This window comes from Patiria miniata, unplaced genomic scaffold, assembly GCF_015706575.1.
Source record: "Patiria miniata isolate m_02_andy unplaced genomic scaffold, ASM1570657v1 HiC_scaffold_8, whole genome shotgun sequence".
In the NCBI taxonomy this organism is placed as follows: Eukaryota; Metazoa; Echinodermata; class Asteroidea; order Valvatida; family Asterinidae; genus Patiria; species Patiria miniata.
In genome coordinates, this window is record NW_024037075.1 from 864,604 (window position 1) to 885,257 (window position 20,654).

The 20,654-nt window shown below is 42.7% G+C and overlaps 1 protein-coding gene across 1 annotated transcript; it reads right to left on the minus strand.

Annotated features, from left to right (window-relative positions):
* Nucleotides 1-549: 549 nt before the first annotated feature.
* Nucleotides 550-20,481, minus strand: LOC119719488 (ubiquitin carboxyl-terminal hydrolase 40-like). Its single transcript, XM_038188965.1, has 27 exons — nucleotides 20,044-20,481; nucleotides 19,171-19,238; nucleotides 18,210-18,323; nucleotides 17,293-17,418; nucleotides 16,210-16,248; nucleotides 15,398-15,544; nucleotides 14,806-14,949; nucleotides 14,004-14,129; nucleotides 13,246-13,401; nucleotides 12,818-12,886; nucleotides 11,921-12,707; nucleotides 11,599-11,680; nucleotides 10,978-11,146; nucleotides 9,968-10,070; nucleotides 9,179-9,557; nucleotides 8,718-8,853; nucleotides 8,034-8,151; nucleotides 7,655-7,743; nucleotides 6,868-6,954; nucleotides 6,367-6,468; nucleotides 5,543-5,726; nucleotides 5,201-5,450; nucleotides 4,479-4,544; nucleotides 4,091-4,307; nucleotides 3,359-3,475; nucleotides 2,763-2,863; nucleotides 550-2,273 (listed from the first exon to the last, which is right to left on the minus strand). The coding sequence occupies exons 1-27, from the start codon at nucleotides 20,267-20,269 to the stop codon at nucleotides 2,171-2,173; spliced, it is 4,305 nt and encodes a 1,434-aa protein (XP_038044893.1). The 5' UTR covers nucleotides 20,270-20,481; the 3' UTR covers nucleotides 550-2,170.
* Nucleotides 20,482-20,654: the final 173 nt, after the last annotated feature.

Genomic DNA, 20,654 nt, shown 5'->3' on the forward strand with positions numbered 1-20,654 from the left:
CGTTTTGAAATACATTATTAAATTGGAGTGTTAAGTTTTGTAATTAAAAGGACTACGGAGTCTACATGGGGAAAAATTGAAAATCAAATTTCAACAGCCAACTGCAAGGGCGGATCCAGAGAACTTAGTGCGGGGGGGGGGGGGGGGGTGAGGCTATGGGGGGGGGCGGGGATTGAGGCTGTGGGGGTGGGAGGGCTCTTTCAAGTGAAAAAAATGACCTCATTTGACAAACGCCGGATCTGCCACTGAATTGTACAACAGAATGAAACACACCTTGACCATTTTTACTAAAAATTAGAAAATAAGCATCTGTTTAATACAAATTCAATCTTACAAAATTAATTTAAGGACTATTTTCATTGTTTTAATTTTGTGGGAAACCTGTTTTGAAGTAGAAATTGGGGGGGGGGGGAGTATAAATCAAGAAACCTTTCTTTTGGAAGAGATACAACTTCCCCATCCCTGCCCCTTCCCCCAACCCCCTCTCTATTAACTGGTACATGTACTCTGAATCTGCCCCTGGTAGTTAAAAAAAAACAATACACAGAATGGAGATTATTCACTGAGGATTTATTCAAACAATTTCTGGGGTTCACATAATAAACCACAAAATAATAGTACTGGATGTTTTAATCAATGATTATGAATAAAGCCCGACTTATGACCTATTCTCTTACAAATGCTGAAGAACGGAAGACGTTAGATTTGACAAGTTTTTTTTCCCCAAAACGTGATGAACACCATTTTGTTCCCTTTTAGATTCCCGCTCTCTCCTGGGTGCCCAATGTCAGTTCCGATAGGTTTTATCATAATTTAACACAATTTAAGAAAATAACAGAGCCAAAAATGGAGTTTAGAAACGGTTGGTTATATTGCTTTTAGTCATAAAACTTTGACATAAAACATACACATTTTCAACTTTTTTTTCAAATGGATATATCACGTTTTGGAAATCAACTCTTCATTTATAAGATTTTATTTAAGAACAAAAGTAGACATTATTTTCTAGATTGCCTTTGTGATTGCAGGTGTCTGTCCATTGTCTTTAAGGGGCTAACAATTAAATCCCTTGGCTCCTCCCCTTTCCATTCTCGAAGAACCATGTAGTTTTGTAAGGCACTTTTCTATAAATAAAAAATATGTAGTGTATAAAGACAGGACTAGTTTTTACTAGCATGTTAAAATGAAGCTTTAACAGTCGGCCATTATTTAAAACCCCATCCTCCCCTCCCCCACCCCCAAAAAAAATTATTATTATTATTATAACCTAAATGTATACAGCTATCCAAAAAACAAAAAAAAACACTGAAATTTTACTTTGATTTTTGTTGATAGGAAATTACAGCTTACTTTGTTAAGTGCATGAACACAATTTGTGTCACTAGAGGGGGCATTTTTTTGGGGTGGGGGGTGAAGTAACACTTCCATTTGTCACTTTTGGCCAACTTGTCATTCTTGTTCGTAAAATAATGTAATTAACGGTCAAAACAAAGTCTAGCATAAACAACAACATCCAGTGTCATTGGGTGTCCAGACGTATCCTTCTTGAACAGCCCCCTCTATTGTTAGATCATGCCCAGCCCCCACCCCTATGTTACTTTCTTTTGTGTTTTATCCCCAATTTACGATCGCCTACAACCCTACCAGGCGTTCTGGCAACACCTATGGTTGCACACTGATTAAAGTCTGTGTTTCTCATGCTCCTAAACAAATTGATTTCTTTCTATTACTAACTTTACAACTCGTATGTTTTATTCCAAACCAAAAAAGCTCATTTTTTTCCCATTTTTTTTTTTACATCTGCAACCCTCTAAAAAAAAAAGGGTTTTGTTTTGGGCACAAAGGATCCACATTGCCAGCAGACTGGTTCCCAGTCCATACATTATCAATACTGATTGTGGTGTGGGAACCAGCCTTCCCCGTAAAAACGGAATTTTTGGCTTGAACCAATTCAAAACAGTAATTTGAAACTTAAGTAACTAATCGTTGGCTGATTTTTGTGTGTGTAGTAAATGTCTCATTCAAAAGTGATTAACTTTTAATTGCTACAAAATAGCACATTGGAAAAAGCAATCTACTTTTTTCCACGATGAAACTCAAAAACAGCACAGGGAACGTAACTTTTAATACTGAATAGCGCCCCCGTTGGTTCACGCACATACAAAGGCCGTCATCTGAAGTCCGCTACACGGATGGTCAGCCCCACCTCCGGCTTCTTGGGTCGACGCCCTTCAAATGCCCAGGCTGCATTGTTCTCCTTTAATTCTTGTCGTCTGTCAAGAAATCAAAAACCCGTGAGGGCAGCACCTCCATTTGGCAGAGTTAACAAAACAACATTTCAATAAGAGAGAGGTTAAGCCACTGTGGAGCCCGAAACCGCCCAAGCACTCTATGGTTTTATAGATACCTTAAGGAATTAACACAATGTAATACAATGTAATACAATGTAATACAATGTAATACAATGTAATACAATGTAATACAATGTAATACAATGTAATACAATGTAATACAATGTAATACAATGTAATACAATGTAATACAATGTAATACAATGTAATACAATGTAATACAATGTAGTACAGGTATTAATGGGCTATCCTTGGTTGTGCTCATTATATTTTATAGCACTGTATACTCGGTGCAGTCTGAGTGCTTGTTATAATGAAATTCAGAAGCTTGGGAGGGACTCGAACCATAACCCTCAGAATACTAGTGCAGACGTCTTAGCCACTCAGCCACTGTGCTTGCTGTGTTTTTACCTTTTTCTCTTTTCTTCAGCTTCTGTCTCTAGCCGCCTCTTCCCTGCAAGGTCTTCCTCTGTCGTGAAGTCGTCTTGGTTTACAGGATCAAACCTCAAGTCCTGCAGACAATGATACGAAGAGAAAAAAAAGGTATCACCACTGAATATAATGCTTCCACCCAGTGTTGTAGTAAATGTACACGTGCTTGTGATGGATCGTAAGAACATCACAAGATTAGTCACAAGTACATCACAAGCCTGGTCACAAGACCATCACAAGTCAATTCACAAAGTCTGGTCGCAATTAATAGGCAGACATGCCCTCGTCACGGTTCATTTGAATAGCTTGGGAGTTGACATGGGACTGGAGGACTTGTGATGGACTTGTGATGGACTTGTGACAGACTTGTGATGGACTTGTGATGGACTTGTGACAAACTTGTGATGGACTTGTGATGATCTTGTGATGACTTGTGATCCATCGCACAAGTAACTCGACCGCAACACAGCTAAACTCACTTTTTTTGTTTGCTGAATAAACAAGGACGCACCCGACCCCCCCCCCAAAAAAAAAATCCCAGAGAATCAAGGATTTTATTGAGAACATTTTCATACCTTGACACCTATTGTATCTCCGTCCTTCAGACTGTATGGGGGTTGTTTCAGGCTGACTTTGGGCTTGGCCCCGCCCCCTCCTTTCCTCTTGCCTCTCCCCTTACCAGTTTTGCTCTCCTAAAATACAAAAACAAAAATCATGAATCCAATTTTGTTTTTTAGTCTACAAATGTGGCGATTGTCTTTTTAGTTTCTCAGTTGGCCTGGTACAAATCAGTAAATTTTTAAACTTTTCATAAGCAATGACTAGGAAATTATTTACTTATAATGGCTTTTTGAGTGGAAGAAAAATTTGAAGGAAGCGAGGGAAAACAATGCATTCTGACACCATGTTTTTCTTCATATATCATCTTAATGAAATTCAGTCATTGCAAAAATGATTTTAAGACATGAATCTGGGACTGACAAGCATTTCAAATATTGTTAGGAAATATTTTTTTCTGACTCTCCATAGACCGCTGAAGTGGCATCAGGTTGCAACATTTTGTTCTGAAGGGGTTTCAAATTTGCTTGCTAAGCGCTAATGAACTGGGAACAAGTTACGGATAATATGCATCACATGACACTTTGGTTGGTAACCTAACATCTCTGGAAATTTTGTTTTATACTAAGCAAATTATTTTGCTCAGCATAAGTCTACTGGGAGTCAGTCACAAGCAATACAAATCCCATTACGTTTTAGCTGGTCACACGATGCTCCTTAGCAGATTTTTTCTAAGCTAAACAACTCACTGTCACTTGGTCCTTTATCGGCAACCACTCAAACTTCTGGCGGAGGTGTTTCGCAATCGCGATTTGCTCCACTGGTAGGAGCAGTCGGTCCGCGATGACCTGCCGAAGGCTCTGCGCTGTGGCCGCCTTGGCCGTGTCCCATATCAGCTCCTCGTCGCCGGCGTAGCTGCGGGTTTCCGGTATTCTTTGGCAAATGTTTAAGACTATTGCACTCGAACTAAATATTAAAAGAATTCAGGGACAGAAAGGAAATTTACTAATGAAGAACAAATGAAGAAAACTGATTAAAGCTGGATCATTGAGCTATGCTTAGTTGCGGGTTTGATTCACAGTATTTGATCAATAATTTGCACAATTTGATCAATATTTATCAATAATCACTCCTAACCTGAGATTCTCTTCGTCTTGAAGTATCTGAGCAGCGATGTGAGATGCACTTGTGACCTTTGACCTCCTGCAAGTGAAAACCCAGAAGATATAAAAAAGCTGTTTCATTTGCAACAGACCCAACCATCGGAATAGGGACCAATTCCATGGATTTGAAGGATTTTGTAAGACACAGGACGTAAGCACCCGGCCGCACAAGGGCTCAATACACCTAAAAAGTTGGGTACGACGAACATGCCAACATTGGGTTCTGTTATACTAAGTCTATGACTTTCGGTAACACACTGACACAAAACCATGCGGATTTAGCCGCATACATAGCCACGTCAGGCCTGTCAGGTTTTTTTAAATCAGCAAAACAGTGCCGAAATTTAGACAGATTTTTTTTATTCTGCGGACACTTGGTATCCATAACTTCAAACAGTGGGGTGGGGGGTGGGGGGAAGGAGGGGGGAGGCTGGTATCATCTTCCAACAGAGTTCAAATTTGATGATCATGCACACTATCGCACAATAGTGACAAAATAGTGACAAAATAACACCCTTACCCCCGATGGTACACCTCTGTGTCCAAGTGTCGCAGACAGGTTGACATATTGGAAATTATTATTAACAGAATTGTTATAATTTCTTTTTGGGGGGTTTCAACCAGGGGGGTGGGAGGGGCTTGCTTTGACTCACATTGCCCCCCCCCCCCCCCTGAATCAGCGGCTGACCATCTAACCTCAATGTCTGCTTGTCGTCGCGCAGAACCCTTCCCAGAATGCCCTCCTCCACAAGTCTCAATCGCAGGAACCCGGGACCGGCCAGGGCGACCTCGGCCATCGGAGGCAACGTCTGGATCTGATTCTTGAGGTCCGTCAGCGTGGCATCCTGGGAAAGCTCCACGTTGCCCAGCAAGGCATGCTGGGACTGAAGGGGGTCTTGGTCGGAGTTGTCACTTTCGTCCGGATTGGACTTTTGGGAGACGAGATCTAAAAAAAAAACGAAATATTGCCTTCATTCTGGCTTTGGCTGTCAATGCTGACAATGAAGCCGTGATTTCGAAAAATGCATCAAGACTTACTCATGATGTGGCCGTGGATCCACTGCAGCATCTCCCCCTGGGCGTTAGGGGGCGTGGCCGCTCCCCTGTCCGGGGAGGGGTAAAGCCAGACGGGGAGACGGATAAAACCCCTGGGGGGCAAGCGGCCTTCCTCAAGGAGCAACAAGCCACCATGTTGGACGCCCTCTTGGTCCAAAGTTACTCCCTGTGCCAAGATGAAGAAAAAAAATACTGCAAGCAAAACTTGGGCAATTCCCCTGGCATCCTGGCAGTTTGTATACATGTACATGTACAGGCAGTTAGTAAGGACAATTGTCAGTGACAGCCTTGATTGTCCAACCTGCAGGTACCAGTAATTGAATGGGGAGTTTGGGTTGAATGTAGAGTTTGGGTGAGACACGGGACTAACATTATGTTGGAGTCATTAGTATCTCTCCAGAGACCTCGTAAATGTCCATATTGGAAAAGATTTTTGACATAGGCGTTCTCTCCACAGACCACCTTTCAAGTCTGGTTGAGATTGATGCCTGAACTTTACGGTGAAATGGAACACGCAGACCCTAGCACGTTTCTTTATGGTGTAAATCGAGGATTTTCGTGTGTTCCTTTTCCCTTTTCCCTGTCTGAGTGGCTTGAAAGCCAGGGGGATAAAAACCAGACATTCAGCTATGAAATATCGGTGGCTACATACAAATTACTTGGCTTCGGCATTGCGAGTGCCACGTTGTGCATGAGAGCAGTGGGGGACTCAAAGGTTCATGAACAGAACAAGAAGGAAGAACAATATCACAAAGACGTAATCCGAGGTCGTGGGTTTCAGATCCCACGAGAAGCGGCCAACTTACAGGGTCTTGGAGAAACTCCGCCGCCTCCCCACACCAGTTGCTCTTCCGGAGGTGCCACTGGTCCCCCGTCACCCCGGCTAAGCCCGCCATCAGCTCTAGAGTCTAAACATGAACAAATTGACAGGAACAGAAAACTCTGTGAAGCATCAAATTTGGACTCTTTTAATGAAACTCTCAGTCCGTCTGCAGGATATACCACTAGTCTGGTGCCTTATTGCACATACTTTCATGATACATACGTAGGTAATTAGTCAAGTCTCCAAGCAAATTGCCAAAGTGGATTTTTCATTTCCATCATGTCACCACTACAGCCAATTCTATTAACTTTTTTTGGGCATTCTGAATCAATTGAACAGAGTTTTATGCGCCCTGTGACCAACTTTAATACACTCGATCTTTTTATTGTTTTTCTTTTTGTTTTTGTTTTTTTAATTAAAGGGGATCAGGATCAAGAAAACAAAAGGAGAACTCGTAATAAATGGAACAGACAAGCATTTGTACCTCTTGCACAGTTGAATTCTTGTCAACGGTTGTTTCATGGTGGTTTTTCTGAACTCCGCCACAACAAACAGCAAAGCTGACTGTAATCTGCAATCAAAATTTCAGTTTATCAAAATTTTGAAACCAAAACACAAGATCAACCCATCAGAGCATGTACTATATTGTAATACGTTGTATTTATTTCCTGATAAATCCACAAAAACCATCGATGTGGTGGTTTGAGGCGGTACAGGGAGTAACAGGCAGGGTGGTTTGGGACGGTACAGGGACTAACAGGCAGGGTGGTTTGAGGCGGTACAGGGAGTAACAGGCAGGGTGGTTTGGGGCAGTACAGGGAGTAACAGGCTGGGTGGTTTGGGGTGGTACAGGGAGTAACAGGCAGGGTGGTTTGGGGCGGTACAGGGAGTTACAGGCAGGGTGGTTTGGGGCGGTACAGGGAGTAACAGGCAGGGTGGTTTGGGGCGGTACAGGGAGTACTAGGCAGAGTGGTTTGAGGCAGTACAGGGAGTAACAGGCAGGGTGGTTTGGGGTGGTACAGGGAGTAACAGGCAGGGTGGTTTGGGGTGGTACAGGGAGTAACAGGCAGGATGGTTAAGGCCAGTACAGGGAGTAACAGGCAGGGACCAATGAATTGAATCTTTGCTCTTGTAAGTAAAGGCTTTTGTTTCAGAGAAGATTGAAAAAAAATAGGCTCTCTGTCAGTGGCTGATAAATGAGGTCGATGATGACAGAAAATTTATTGAGGAATTCTTGAGAACTGGTCTCGAGGAAATGAAAACTTGGCAACCTCTTTTTCTTTGGGCGGCTCGCCAGGCTCAACGACGACCTCCACTCCTGCTTTGATTCCCACCTCTGCGATCTTCAGATTCTCATGAACTACAAGCAGAAAAAAAATATAACTGTAATTTACAAAGCAAACACTGAAAATATGGGACCTTGGCCCTGTAATGCCCAAAGTTTGGTGCGTGTGCCCTTGGGCAAGGCACTTTGTCATTCATGGCCTCTCCCCACCCAGGGTACCTGTGAGGGCAGAGATGGTTAGTGTGGTTGATTTAGCATTATAGAGCTGTACACTCCCCAGGCAGCTGAGATGGTCTGTATTGTGGTTGTCTTGTGGGTGGGTCATAGGCATTTGGTGGGGGGAAGAGTAGCTACATGCTACTTACGCGGAGGCTGAAGGACCCCACCGTACACGTTAACTCTGAGACGACGCTGTGCATCAAGTTGTTGACTCCCTGATTCTTTGAGGCTGGACATGATGACGGACTTCAGCTCAGAAACTGTCTGGATATGGATTGGGACAACAAAATAATCAGAAAAGAAAATTGCTAAGCAAAATTGTTTTTCAGAAAAGAAAAAATAGTATAACAGAATGGCTATTCATTGGTATTTTGTATCACATTGGTATCTGTGTACACAATGGACAAGATTTAGCCCATTCATTGGTGTTATGGGGTAATCCTATATTACAGCACTGCCCGACTTAATTCTTGGTATCTTGGTTGGTTCTTCTCCTAAGGACTCCGCAAGGGAGTTTTAACAGGAGGCCAGAAACACCAGGGCAAACCCCCTTCTCTTAGCCAAAAGCGTTACTGGGTTCTTTTACATGCATTGCATTACACAACACACCTACGGCTTTACGTCCCATCCGAAGGACGAAGCAATAATGGTAAAGTGCCTTGCTTAAGGGCACAAGTGTCCAGACCATCAACAAGTTTAAGTCACAAGGACAGTCTGTCGGTGAGTCAGTCAATCAGTGAGATAGGTGCGAAGAGGACTACTGGCTGGCCCTTTGGAAACAGGGGCAACAAAAAACAACAGAGTGAGGAACTTTAAAAAATATGTTTTACCACATCTTTGTCGATCTCCACTTGCATTAATGGCCAATCTGTTGCCTGAGCCACGGCTGCGCAACGGTTCTCCACCGTCAAACACACAAGCCTGCTATGACGCAAAGCCTCGTTAGCCGCCAGAGATGAAGCTTTCCTGTCAAAGAAACAAACACAAAAACACCACATGATCAAAGGGAATTCTATTTCTTGTAATTGTTTTTTAAACAAGGGCTCTCCAATGACCTGGTCTACATCCGAGTGCCGCAAAGTCTGCATCACCATCAGTTGTCTGCTGAATCCAATGGAGTCCAACATGGCGTTATAATGCGGTTCATGATCAGTTGCCTGCTGAATCCAACATTTTGCATCAGGATTGTACACACAGGGTTTACTGCTCAATCCAACAGGCTCCAACGGGAATATGATATCGTTGGATCCTGTTGGATTCAGTAAGGTTAGGGTTAGTTGACGGCACCCACCCTTTCCTCTTGTACTCGGCGATGATCTTGTCCCCGTCTCTCATTCCCATCTCCTCCACAGTCTTGCCGTCATCTTCTTCCCTGACAACCACCGCCTCCTCCGACACCACCCTGCTCATCCGCAGCAGGCCCAGGGGAATCTCCGACTGCACGCTGACCTGGGCCCGCAGCTCCCCCAGCGTCAGGTCCCTGGCAAAACCCCGCGAGGTCTCCCCGGTCTCGCGGTTGTCGCGCGTCACGGCGTAGGTCAGGTGGATCAGGACCGGCACGCAGGCCGCGCCGGTCTTCATGGGCATGCCGTCGACCTTGTTGCCGTCCCAGAGGAAGAGGATGGACCCGTCGGTAAGCTCAAGATCCTGCAGGATGGCCGAGTCACTTTCTGAAGGAAAAAAGAAATCCAAAAACACAAGTCGCAAAACAGTGCACAAAGTTCATTGCAATTAGAAAAAAACAATTTACAAATTACAAACAATTGCAAACCATTCATCAAAATCGAGGAAATTAAATTTCAACTGCTACAAATCAACTCGGTTCTCCCAGATTAACTGTGATTCTCATGAATATGCAGACATTCTAATAAGCAGGCTGCATGCAAATAACTTTATGAATAAATAATCACCTGATATGCAGTTGTACAGGTGCAAACCGGCTGGCGACTCAAAATTGAGCATTACATTTCAACTGCTACAAATCAACTCGGTTCTCCCAGATTAACTGTGATTCTCATGAATATGCAAACATTCAAATAAGCAAGCTGCATGCCAAATGACTACATGAATGAATAATCACCTGATATGCAATCGTACAGGTGCAAACCAGCTGGCAGCTCTTGGGCCGTATGCAAATGTAGGCTCTTGGCTGACATGCCGTTCAGTGCAGCATCACCTAGTATCTGTGCAAATGAGATGACGAGAATGTTATTCTAAAATCTCACCACAAACTCTAACGGGAATGGCAACTTCATAATATAAGTCAGGTCCTTCACAAGTCCTCACAAGTCTTTGCAAGTTTTCACAAGTAGTTGAAAGTCCATCACAAGCCATCACAATTTGTCACAAGTCCATCACTTGGATTCACAAGTCCACACAAGTCCTCACAAGTCTTTGCAAGTCTTTTCAAGTCTTCGCAAGTCACACATAAGTCATCACAAGTCCTCACAGGCCCTCTCAAGTCCTCTAAAGTCCTCACAAGTTCTCAAAAGATCTCATAAGTCCTCATAAGTCCTCACAAGTCCTCACAGGCCCTCAGAAGTCATCACAAGTCCTCAGATTTCCATCAGTTGGCTTCACAAGTCCTGACAAGTCCTCGTAAGTCCTTGTAATTCTTTGCAAGTCAATCACAAGTCCTCACAGGACCTCATTAGTCATCACTAGTCCTCACAAGTCCATGACTTGGCTGCAAAGGTCCTCACAAGTCCTCACAAGTCCTCACAAGTCTTTGCAAGTCCACACAAGTCAATCACAAGTTATCACCAGTCCCCAAAGGCCCTCATACGTCATCACAAGTCATCGTAAGCCCCCACACATCCTCACAAACAGGTCCTCAAGTCCTCATTAGTCCGCAAGGGCCCTCATAAGTCCAAACAAGTCCTCACAGATTCTCACTAGTCCTCACAAGTCCACATAAGTCCTCACAAGTTCTCACAAGTGCTTACGTCTCAAGTTAAGTAACAGGCAATTGCCTATAGCCAACTTTATGCAGCTTCGAAGAACAAAAAGCTGTTAACAAGAAAAGTAATGGCTTAGAGAAATCACGATACCACTCACAAAACTTGGACCGGTTCCTCCTATCTTCCCTACCTCAATGATTTCCATCTTCAGGTCGGCCACTGATCGTCTCCGGTCCAGAGTGAGGGTAACTGGTTCCCCGTCGACCGGTTTCCTGTGAAGGGTGCCAGACTTGTACTCGTAGTGTTCACTCTCCAACAGGGTTAGACCTATGGCGTTGGTGAGTCGGTCATATTCTTCCCTAGGAACAAGCAACACCAGTCGATTGTTTTTCTTTTCTTATTTTTCATGTAAGAGGTCCAGTTCGGTAGAAAATTTGAGTAAACAGGAATGTCTTCCCCCCCCCCCCCCCAAGATTCCCACCTTTAGTAATGGATGGAAAAGTAAGCAATATATGCAATTCTCCCTTTAGAAGTGGTACCCATTTGTTAAGAAATGGGTTGAGAGAACCAATTGTTGTAAAGTGTATTGCCTATGGACAACCAGCACAGAAATTATCAGATTCATAAAAAAAGATTGTGAAAGAAAGACTGCGCTAATGCTTACAAATCAATCCATGAGGATATCTATAAGTTCTGAAGAGAAAAGAGTAATTGCAGTAAAGTGTTTTGCCCAAGGACACAAACCCCATGCTTTCCTAGTTTTATACTGCAACAGACAAACAATGAGAGTGACAAAGACATTATTAACTACCTCTGTTTTGCCAGTTGTTCGTTGGCCTCGGTGAGTTCCTTGACTAACCACTCCGGCATATCGCGGCATGGGTCCGCTTCAGCTGAAATGCAGAATTTTGTTTTCTTTTATAAACCAGCAAGCTAAACAGAGATTTACTTTTATGATTTAAGCTTTGAAAGATGATTAATCATTCTGGCGAATTTTGTGTACAAATGTTCATATTTTGGCCTTTACGCCCAATTTGACCAGATTTAAGTTACCACTGGTAAACTTATGCGAAAGAATGCCATTTTTTTGGTCATCTTGTTTCAGAACAACTTCCAAAGAAAAAAAAAATTACCCTTTTTAGATCTTGCCATCGATTTCCGTCTGTAAAACAGCATGTACGCGCTCTCCCGTCCAGCGAACTGCCTCGTGAGCTCCGAGCTTTCGTCGATGGAGAAGACTCTGGAATCGTTGAAGTCAAACCAACAGTCTTTGTCTTGGGCCTTGCACTGGTCATTCTGACAGTGACAGGAGGCATGTGGTGCTGGGTCTGCGGATCTGTCGTTCTCTACCTTCTTTTGGGGGAAGCCAGGTTTGCAGTCTCCGCATGCTTCCGTAAGACCGATGCTACTTCCCCGAGTGTCAGTTTCAGCCTCTTGTAAGACCTGGTGATGGTTGTTTTGCATCACACCATCCCCTTGTCCAGTTCCTGAGCCTTTGGGGGAACTTTCGTGGGTTTCTTTTACAGGATCCCTTTGTGTTTCTACTCCAGGTTGGTTCTGGCTTGTTTTATATGCCGAGGGGGAGGGGGCCTTGTCACTGCTGATGTCCACAGTTCCCCCACTGTGTGTGTCACCCTCTACAACCTCAGTTGTAGCTGGTATGTCACTATCTCCCCTCCCATGGGTGCCTTGCGTGGGCGGGGACTCACTTGGTTGGAGGCTTGATTCCATCGAAGACGTCTCGTCGACATCGGCGCGTTTGGACGAGGTGAGACAGGGTTCGCTTTTGGATACTGTTCGGTCGGAGAGGCTCAGTTCACCAATTGCCATGGCAACAGGAAGACTCTGCAACGATTGCGTGACCGACACTGAGTTCGTGCGGGGATCATAGGTGAACATTTCCTCGTGAGCTTTGACAAACTGAGAAAAAAAAGGAAGAACCAAGGCGAGTCATTTTTCTAGCCTCACGGTTAAAACTGCAGTTTGGGATAAAACTGGACTTAACGATCAAATTTGAAATTTCAACTCACCTTGGTAACGGTACCAATTTTTTTCTTGAATCTCTTGTTCCAGGAAACACCGGTCTCTTCACTGAGGGCCTACACAATCCAATTTCACACATGGAAAACTACTTAAAAATTTTGAATGAAATTATTTTACATCTCTAAATATGTACACGTACCTAGCAATATATTCCTCTAATAAAATTTGAATTAAAACATAAGTCATGTTCCATGCAATCAAAGCTATTTAAAATTTTGGGAAAAAAAAATGAAGTATATATGTATAAATATGTACATATACATAGTGGCTCGCTGACAGATATTTTCCGGCCTCTGTCGTTTTTCAGTCAACTGATCTGACTTTTTGAAAATGTTTGCGTGTATACACTGCCTCCGGCGCGATCTGGTTCAAATGGTACTAGTTTTTTTTTGCCTTCCAGTATTGACTTTCTCACCTGGCAGAGTTTATCAATGGGCATCGTGCAGCCAAGGCCGCCGCGTTTCCTCAGTATAGCGGCCAGCAACTCCCCAGGAGAGCTCAGCTCAATCAGGTCCACTTTGCCCTCCGACGAGGGCAAGGGCCTGCTCGGCAGACGGATTATCTCCTTCTCCTTGGAGTTCGGACAAAAAAGATCCAGATTTTTGCAACTTAGAACCAAAGTAAGAGCCGATAACCAAAGCTTGATCGAAAACTCCAAGAGTTAAGTTAGAACCCTTCCCCTGAACTAGAACAAAATCTTGTACAAAACAAACTTTTGGTTCAAATACAAGTAGTACCTGATCTAGATTTTGGCAGATGAGAACCGAAGCATGAGCAAAAGCCAAAACTACAACCTAATCCAGAACTAAAGAACGAGAACCTTAATCCTGATTTAGAACGATAAACAGAAGCAGAGCAAGATCAAGGAACCAATAAAACTAGTACCTTGCTCAAATTCTAGCAGTTGAGAACCAAAGGAATTTCTACAGTTAAAATGGAAGCCCGATCCGCAAACTAAACCCGGATCTAAACCCGGAACCAGAACCAAACCCAGAACCAGAGCAAGCTCTCAGTATCAACAAGCTCCAGATCTGATTCTTGAAAGCTTGGACCCAAAGGCATACCCTGATCTTGACCTGCCAACTTGCAAAAACACAAAATCTAGAACCAAAGACAAAGCAGTTCTTAGGCGACAGGAACTTAGAACCAAGAACTAAGACTTTGGAACCTAACCGGTGTTGTCCAGGTGCCGAGTCCGTCGATGTCCTTGATGTAAGCGTGGTAGTGCCCTCCGTGTGTGCTGCCACTGTGTATCAGCACAGAGAACAGCTCATACACCGTGTCTTCACTGGGTTCCGTCTGTATAATAAACGACAAAAAATGTCAGGTTAAAAAAGGTTACAGAAAAGAGTATTCTACTCTCAGAATTATATTTTCAAAACTGCAGTTTTGTTGTCAAGGTACTTGTGATGTATCACAAGTACATCACAACTCCAGTCACAAGTAAATCACAAGTCTAGTCGCAAGCAACAGGGGATGATTAATAACAAAGGAATGCCTTCGTCATATTCATTTGAATAGCTTGTGATGACTTGTAATGACCTGTATCCCTCATAGGTAGCTCAACTATAACACCAAAGAGCTTGTTTTCAAATCTGAGAGGCCTTCTGGCAAAATGATCCTGGAACTGGGCAATTTGCATCTTGCATTTCACGACTGCAAAACAGCTGTATCTTTTATGGCCTTTTTTTCTTGGTATTCCACTTTTTTGACGTGAAAATAAATGCGAGCTTTCAAACAGACATAACTTGTCGACGGAATGTCCGATTAAAGTGCAATTATAAGGAGAATTTTATTCTCTCTCCTAATACCTGCAAACCCTCATTTCAACCTCGGCCCAGTTCTGTATCATTCTGCCAGAACGCCTCGCAAATGTGCCTCGTGTGGCAAATGTGCTAAATGTGCCTTGGCGTGGCTCATCAACAGAAACTTTATCAAACTGCTGACTAAAAATTAAAAGTTGGAATGCACATACCTTTTCAGTGTAGGGCGACATATCGATCTCTTTCAGGAAAGTGTACTTTCCGATCTCTTTGTAGCGTTCGCATCTCTGGTAGTCGAAGCTAAACCGCAGGAGCGACACGGTCAGGATCGGGGGTAACAATCGCAGCTTGGCGCTCTGTGAAGAAATGACAAGACAAGGTAAGCATATTAAGCTAGTCCCAGCGCTTGCTAAATTCTATTGAGAATAAATATTCACTGGAATTCTTTTCATGCATCTGGTCTACACAATGGACCGAACTTAGCCCATTCATTAGTGTCACATGTTATCCTATAAGATAGCACTGCCCGGCTCACAAGTGACAGTGAGTCCTCAATGAGTCAGTGAGGTACTTTTACCGGTAAACTACTTTTACGCTAAGCATAGACATCTGAGCTAAGCAGTGATATCCTCATCCTGTGGTCAAACCTAGTTACGCGCAGAAAAGACTTGCTTATTGCTTAGCCAGGTTACCAGCTAAAATCTGATGCCATGAATATTGCCGTAACTGTTTCTTGGACATTTTGGGGGTATTTTTTTTAGTAAGCGGTTTAATTTGCTACTTAGCAAGGACATGACCCCTGACCTTGACAGCGTCCACCAGCTTGTTGCAGCTGCTGCAGTGGTACTGGTTACGCCCCTCCATCCGCTCCACGTCCACATAGCAGGTCTTGAGGCTGTCCTCCATGCCTGAGTAGTGGGCTACAGCTAGGGTTAGGTCTAAGAAGTCCTCCTGGGTTACGGGAAAAAAACTTAGACATAAGAGTGCGCTATGGCTAGGGTTAGGTTTAGGAAATCCTCCTGGATTACGGGGGAAAAATATAAATGTAAAGTGGGCTATGGCTAGGGTTTAGTGCTGTGTCAATTCGAAAAATTGAATTTTCAAATTCTCTACTTTCATGCGATCAAATATTTGTTTACACTGGAAGGGGGATGGGGAATCAATACTAAACTATGGCTAGGGCTAGGGCTAGGTTTAGGTCCAGTGAATCCTCCTGGATTTACGGAGGAAAAAACAATTCCAGATTGGTGAAATTAATTCTTCTGGTATGACTTCACGTGAAAGACTGACTGTTTCTGTCACTCAAAACGACGCAAGAGTCCAGTCAATGGAAAAAAATTACATAAACTTCCCCTGGCTGAAACCAAATTCTATTCTGGTCGATTTGAGTTGCTCCAAAATGCCATTTTGGTTCAGGGCGACTTCGGCGTCAATATATTAGTGTAAATATTGCAGTTATAAACTGCAAAGCACAGAATTGAGTTGTGGGCTTAGGTGATGAATAATGCAATATGTGTTTGCATACATCAACACCATGTGACTGTGTTTTAGCCAATCAGGATAAAGAATCAGCTGGAGGTGTGTTTTGAATAATTTAAAAACAATGGAAGCCATACCTCTCTTTCACTGACTCTCCCGCATTCCTCACAGGCAATCTGGGCAAAGAAATTCAAAAATGTTGATGAATAATTCAAATGTTGATGAATAATTCAAAGTTATCTTTGTTTTAGAAAAAGGCAAGTCTAGCCATGGATCAAGTTGAAATCCATTGTATCCTTGAGCTTGATAATAATAATAATATGGTACCTTAGGCCAAAAAAACAAAAGTCTCCGGTTTCTGGTATGGAGCTTGCCCAAAAAGTGGTGCGGCGACGCGGCTTTTTTTTTTTTTACCTGATTTTTTTTGCCTCAAATGTCGGCTGATGACTGCAAATGGTGCCCGACTATTTAAACTTTAAGTGCAAATATATGGGAGTCCAGAGAGGCCACATAAAGCTTATTTTCGATCATAACCCCATCCAAAAACACGTTAAAATTGTGCAGCAGCAGGATTCCAGTCAAAGCAGTGAGTTTGGCGGTTTTGAGACATCATCTTTCATTGAAAAAAAAACTTTTTCATTTTGCCGACGCGCATGGCTACGGCGACGCGCGCGCATACCAGAAACCGGAGACTTTTTTTTTTGGCCTAATTAGTGCTTTATACCAAAGGTCTTAAAGAGGCTTCACAATTATTACCCCAGTTTATCAGGCCAAGAGACCATTTTTCTACTGCAGCTCGAGATCAGTACAATCTGGTCTCTACCATCACAGATACCCATTTATACTCCCGGGTAGAAGAGGGGCAATTGTAGTAAAGTGCCTTGCCCAAGAACACATGCACCATGTTCCCTTTCAGGATTTCGACCTCATGTACCATGGCACATGAGTCGAACACCGTAACCACTGGACCACAGCGCTCTACATGATGGGACATAATGTCAGTAAAATGTCAAGACGATGGAACAATCCTTCCGCAATCTTGGAAATAAAAAGGGGGGCACCTCTCCCATAATTTTTTTTTTCTTTTCAAAAAGCCCGGACGAGGATTTTTTTTACTTTGCTGAAAACAGTGCAGGGTACAGGACAAGCGCCTTCACTCGCAATGGTTGTAAGGTTAAAGAGCGCCCTCACCTGCGCACGCACTGCAACGATAGACTCACCTTGTTCACGCTTATGCCGTGGTACAGGCGCGATATCAGGTTCTGGCCCGACGTACCGATGAGGGAGTCCTCGACTGCGCTGAAGAGGATCCGATTCAGCTCCTGCACGTCGTGCTGCTGAAATTCCTGGGAGAAAAAAAATGACATGTTTTTATGACAATGACATTTGTAATGGCAAAGACTATTATTATGACACTGACGAAAATTATACAAATAATGACACTTTCATGGCAATGATATTTATAATCATCAAAATAACGAAACTTTTATGACAATGATATTTATAATGACTAAGACAACTATTTTGACAAAGACAATACGTGACACTTCCGTGAATTAACCTAATAAAACTTTGTTTGTCACTTAATTTTTTTTTTAAAGGGAAAATACAACATTTGCAAACATCAAAAAATAAAACTACCAAATCATTTTGAAATACCTTGCTGGACTGCTAGTGAATGACAGTGTAAAGCATCCTGTAAAATCATGGCACCTGGTATACTGTCATTTTAAAGAAAAGTGGTATTTTTGTATCAATTTCGAACGCTGATCGGCCGACCAGCGTTGGAAAAAAACTTGCTTGTTTTTTTCAAATACTGGCCCCAGTTGACCATCGCACTTGTTTGCAATTGATTACACACATATGAACGGGTACAAGACTGGTTCCCTGACCTTACAAATACAATTCCCCAATGTATGTAAACTGCTCTGTTTCTTCTTCAATGGAGTCAGGGAACCAGACTACAGGAAAATGATTGCTTTTCTTGGTTTTTATAGCATTTTCGAACCCAAAACCTCAAAAAAGTCAGCGTAACTATATATGCTATATATTTCCAACCCCCCAATTCCATCCATTTCTGAAAATTACAGCAAAAGCAAATGATGTATATTCCCTTTAAATTGAAATTACTGCTGACCTCGCTGTTTTGCCAGCCAAAGCTATTGGTCAGCTCTTCAGTAGATGCGCTCTGCTGGTCTAAAAGTAACAAACGTCCAAACAATCTCTGCAACTGGATGGGAATAACCCGCACCTGATATAAAAATATGAAATAAATAGATAAAAAACAAACAATACAATACAGTGGCAGTTCTGTCATTTCATTGTGTTCCTAGATTGTATATTGTGAGAAGCTGAGAGGATGCTCTAAGAGAATGTCAAGCCAAGATCTCTGTGATATCACATTTGGAATAAAAACATTTTTGTCGTTTTATTTGTTCCCTGCAAAATGGTAGCTATGAAGGCAATTTCAAAATCTGGTAGAAAGGGTGATGGCCTCTTTGGACATAAAAGTATCGGCGAAATAGTGGGGAAAATGGTAGAATGCAACCGCCATCTTGGACAATCTGCCATCTTGAAAACAAAAAAGGGGCGCCTCTTTCCTTTTTTAACCCTAACATGCCTAACGTACCTGAATCCATCAATATCCACACCCCTGTTTTGGAGGATTTGTGCAGATTCATGATATCTCCATAATTATTGCAAAAGTTGAGGGATTTTGATGGATTCAGGACAGTTAACCTAGTGGCACTGCAGGATTCTGATGGATTTAGGATACCTCCATATTGAGCAGTTGGGGACTTTGATGGATTCAGGATCTCAACAGTTTAACTCCTTGGCTATATGTTTGGTGTGTACATGACAAGGTTTATGTACTACACTGGTGGATTCTGATGGACTCACTTGTCGTTTCTGATGGACTCAGGACACCAAGATTTTTTAGATGGCAAAATTGGTGGATTTTGGTGGATTCAGGATACTTTCTAATTTCTTGCAAAAAAAGCCTGCAGGAACTATTTTTTTTTTACCTAGTCTAAGCCAATATGCAGTTTCCTCTTCTTTCCTGAAAATAAATCTAAAATCTTGTCCATCACTCATACCTTTGCTCCTGGTTCATTCTGATCAGTCAAAACTCCGAGCTCTGACGGGCCGAGTGCAAACAAGGACTCTGAAAGTAAATAGTTTTAAAAAATTTTCATGACAACCTGCTGTACAGTTTCATGATCTTTTTATTGCAAGTGAAGATAAATTGACAAATTAGAACAACTTTCAAAATTAAAATCTAAAAACATTCATTTGCTACTTCAGTACAACAGAGTTAGGGCAATGGCATGTATATTTGCAATTTTGGACAAGACTGTTTATTTATTTATTTATTTATATATTATCAAACAAATATCATATCGGTCACAACAGAAATTTCTGTTTATTCTAAACACATTTTTTTTTATCAGGAATTCGCAGTGTAGTTTTGACGCAGTGGCTATTGTTACGGCAACCGTAACGCATTTCCCACTTTCTATCGTTACGGTACACTGCAACTTTTATAAAAACATGACAAGAAAATATAAAATTAGAAGGAAAAAAGTGAATTTGAACGTTAATGAAATTCGGACTTTATTTCCCTTTTAAAAAAAATCCTCCAAAGCCTCAGGTTAGAAAAGGAAAAAAATTCAAGTGCAAAACTGAGATTCGAACCCGCAACCTCGCGGTGCTAAATCCTACCCTCTGTCGATTGAGCTGTCGCACTGCTCGCTAAAACGTGTGGAAACAAATAACTATATACAGGTGCGTGCGTATCAAAAAAGTATCGTAGAGGGCGCTAAACAACGACTGCCGTAACGATAGCCACTTCGAACAAATATCATATCGGTCACAACAGAACTTCCGCTGCCGGGGGAACCCCCCCCCCCCCCTTCCTAAATCCACAACCCGCCCCCCTCCCCCCCCCCCCCAAAAACCCCAATATTTACCTCTAAATTCTGGGGTCAAGAGTAGCGTTTGTAGAAGGGCGTTCATGTAGCAGGTTGCACCCCTGTTGTCTATTCCCGACAAACCGCAACTCGAGCGAGGAGCGGGCGGGCACGGAAGCGACGACGTTCCCCCCGGTCGGCCGCCGGATTTCTCGACAGGGGATTTCCCCTTGTCTGCGGCGGTGCCACCCGATTCGCCACTGTCGTCGAACAAGTTTCCAAACATGGCTCAAACTCGCTCCAACCCTTTTCTTAACAACTGGCAAAGTGAAACACGATTACCAAAAGGCTGCGAATATTCCAACCGCTACACTAACGGTGATGCTGACATGGCAAACTTGGGAAATAATGTTCGTTTTGTTGGAAAAATGTTGCACAATTTCCCACAAACAGAGGACATGTTTAGGTGCGAGTTATTGTAGCACAGCGCCCTCAAGCGCGGGCATGTTTTCCTACCTATGGATATGACTTAGGGCCTAAAAGGATTTTTTAAAAATCGGAAATATTTCTGATTAAAGTGGCATTTATTGTTAAATCAACCATCAACTGTCAATTGAAATAAACTTTTACACTATCTTATTACAAAATGAACTGGTAAAACCATTTTAAGT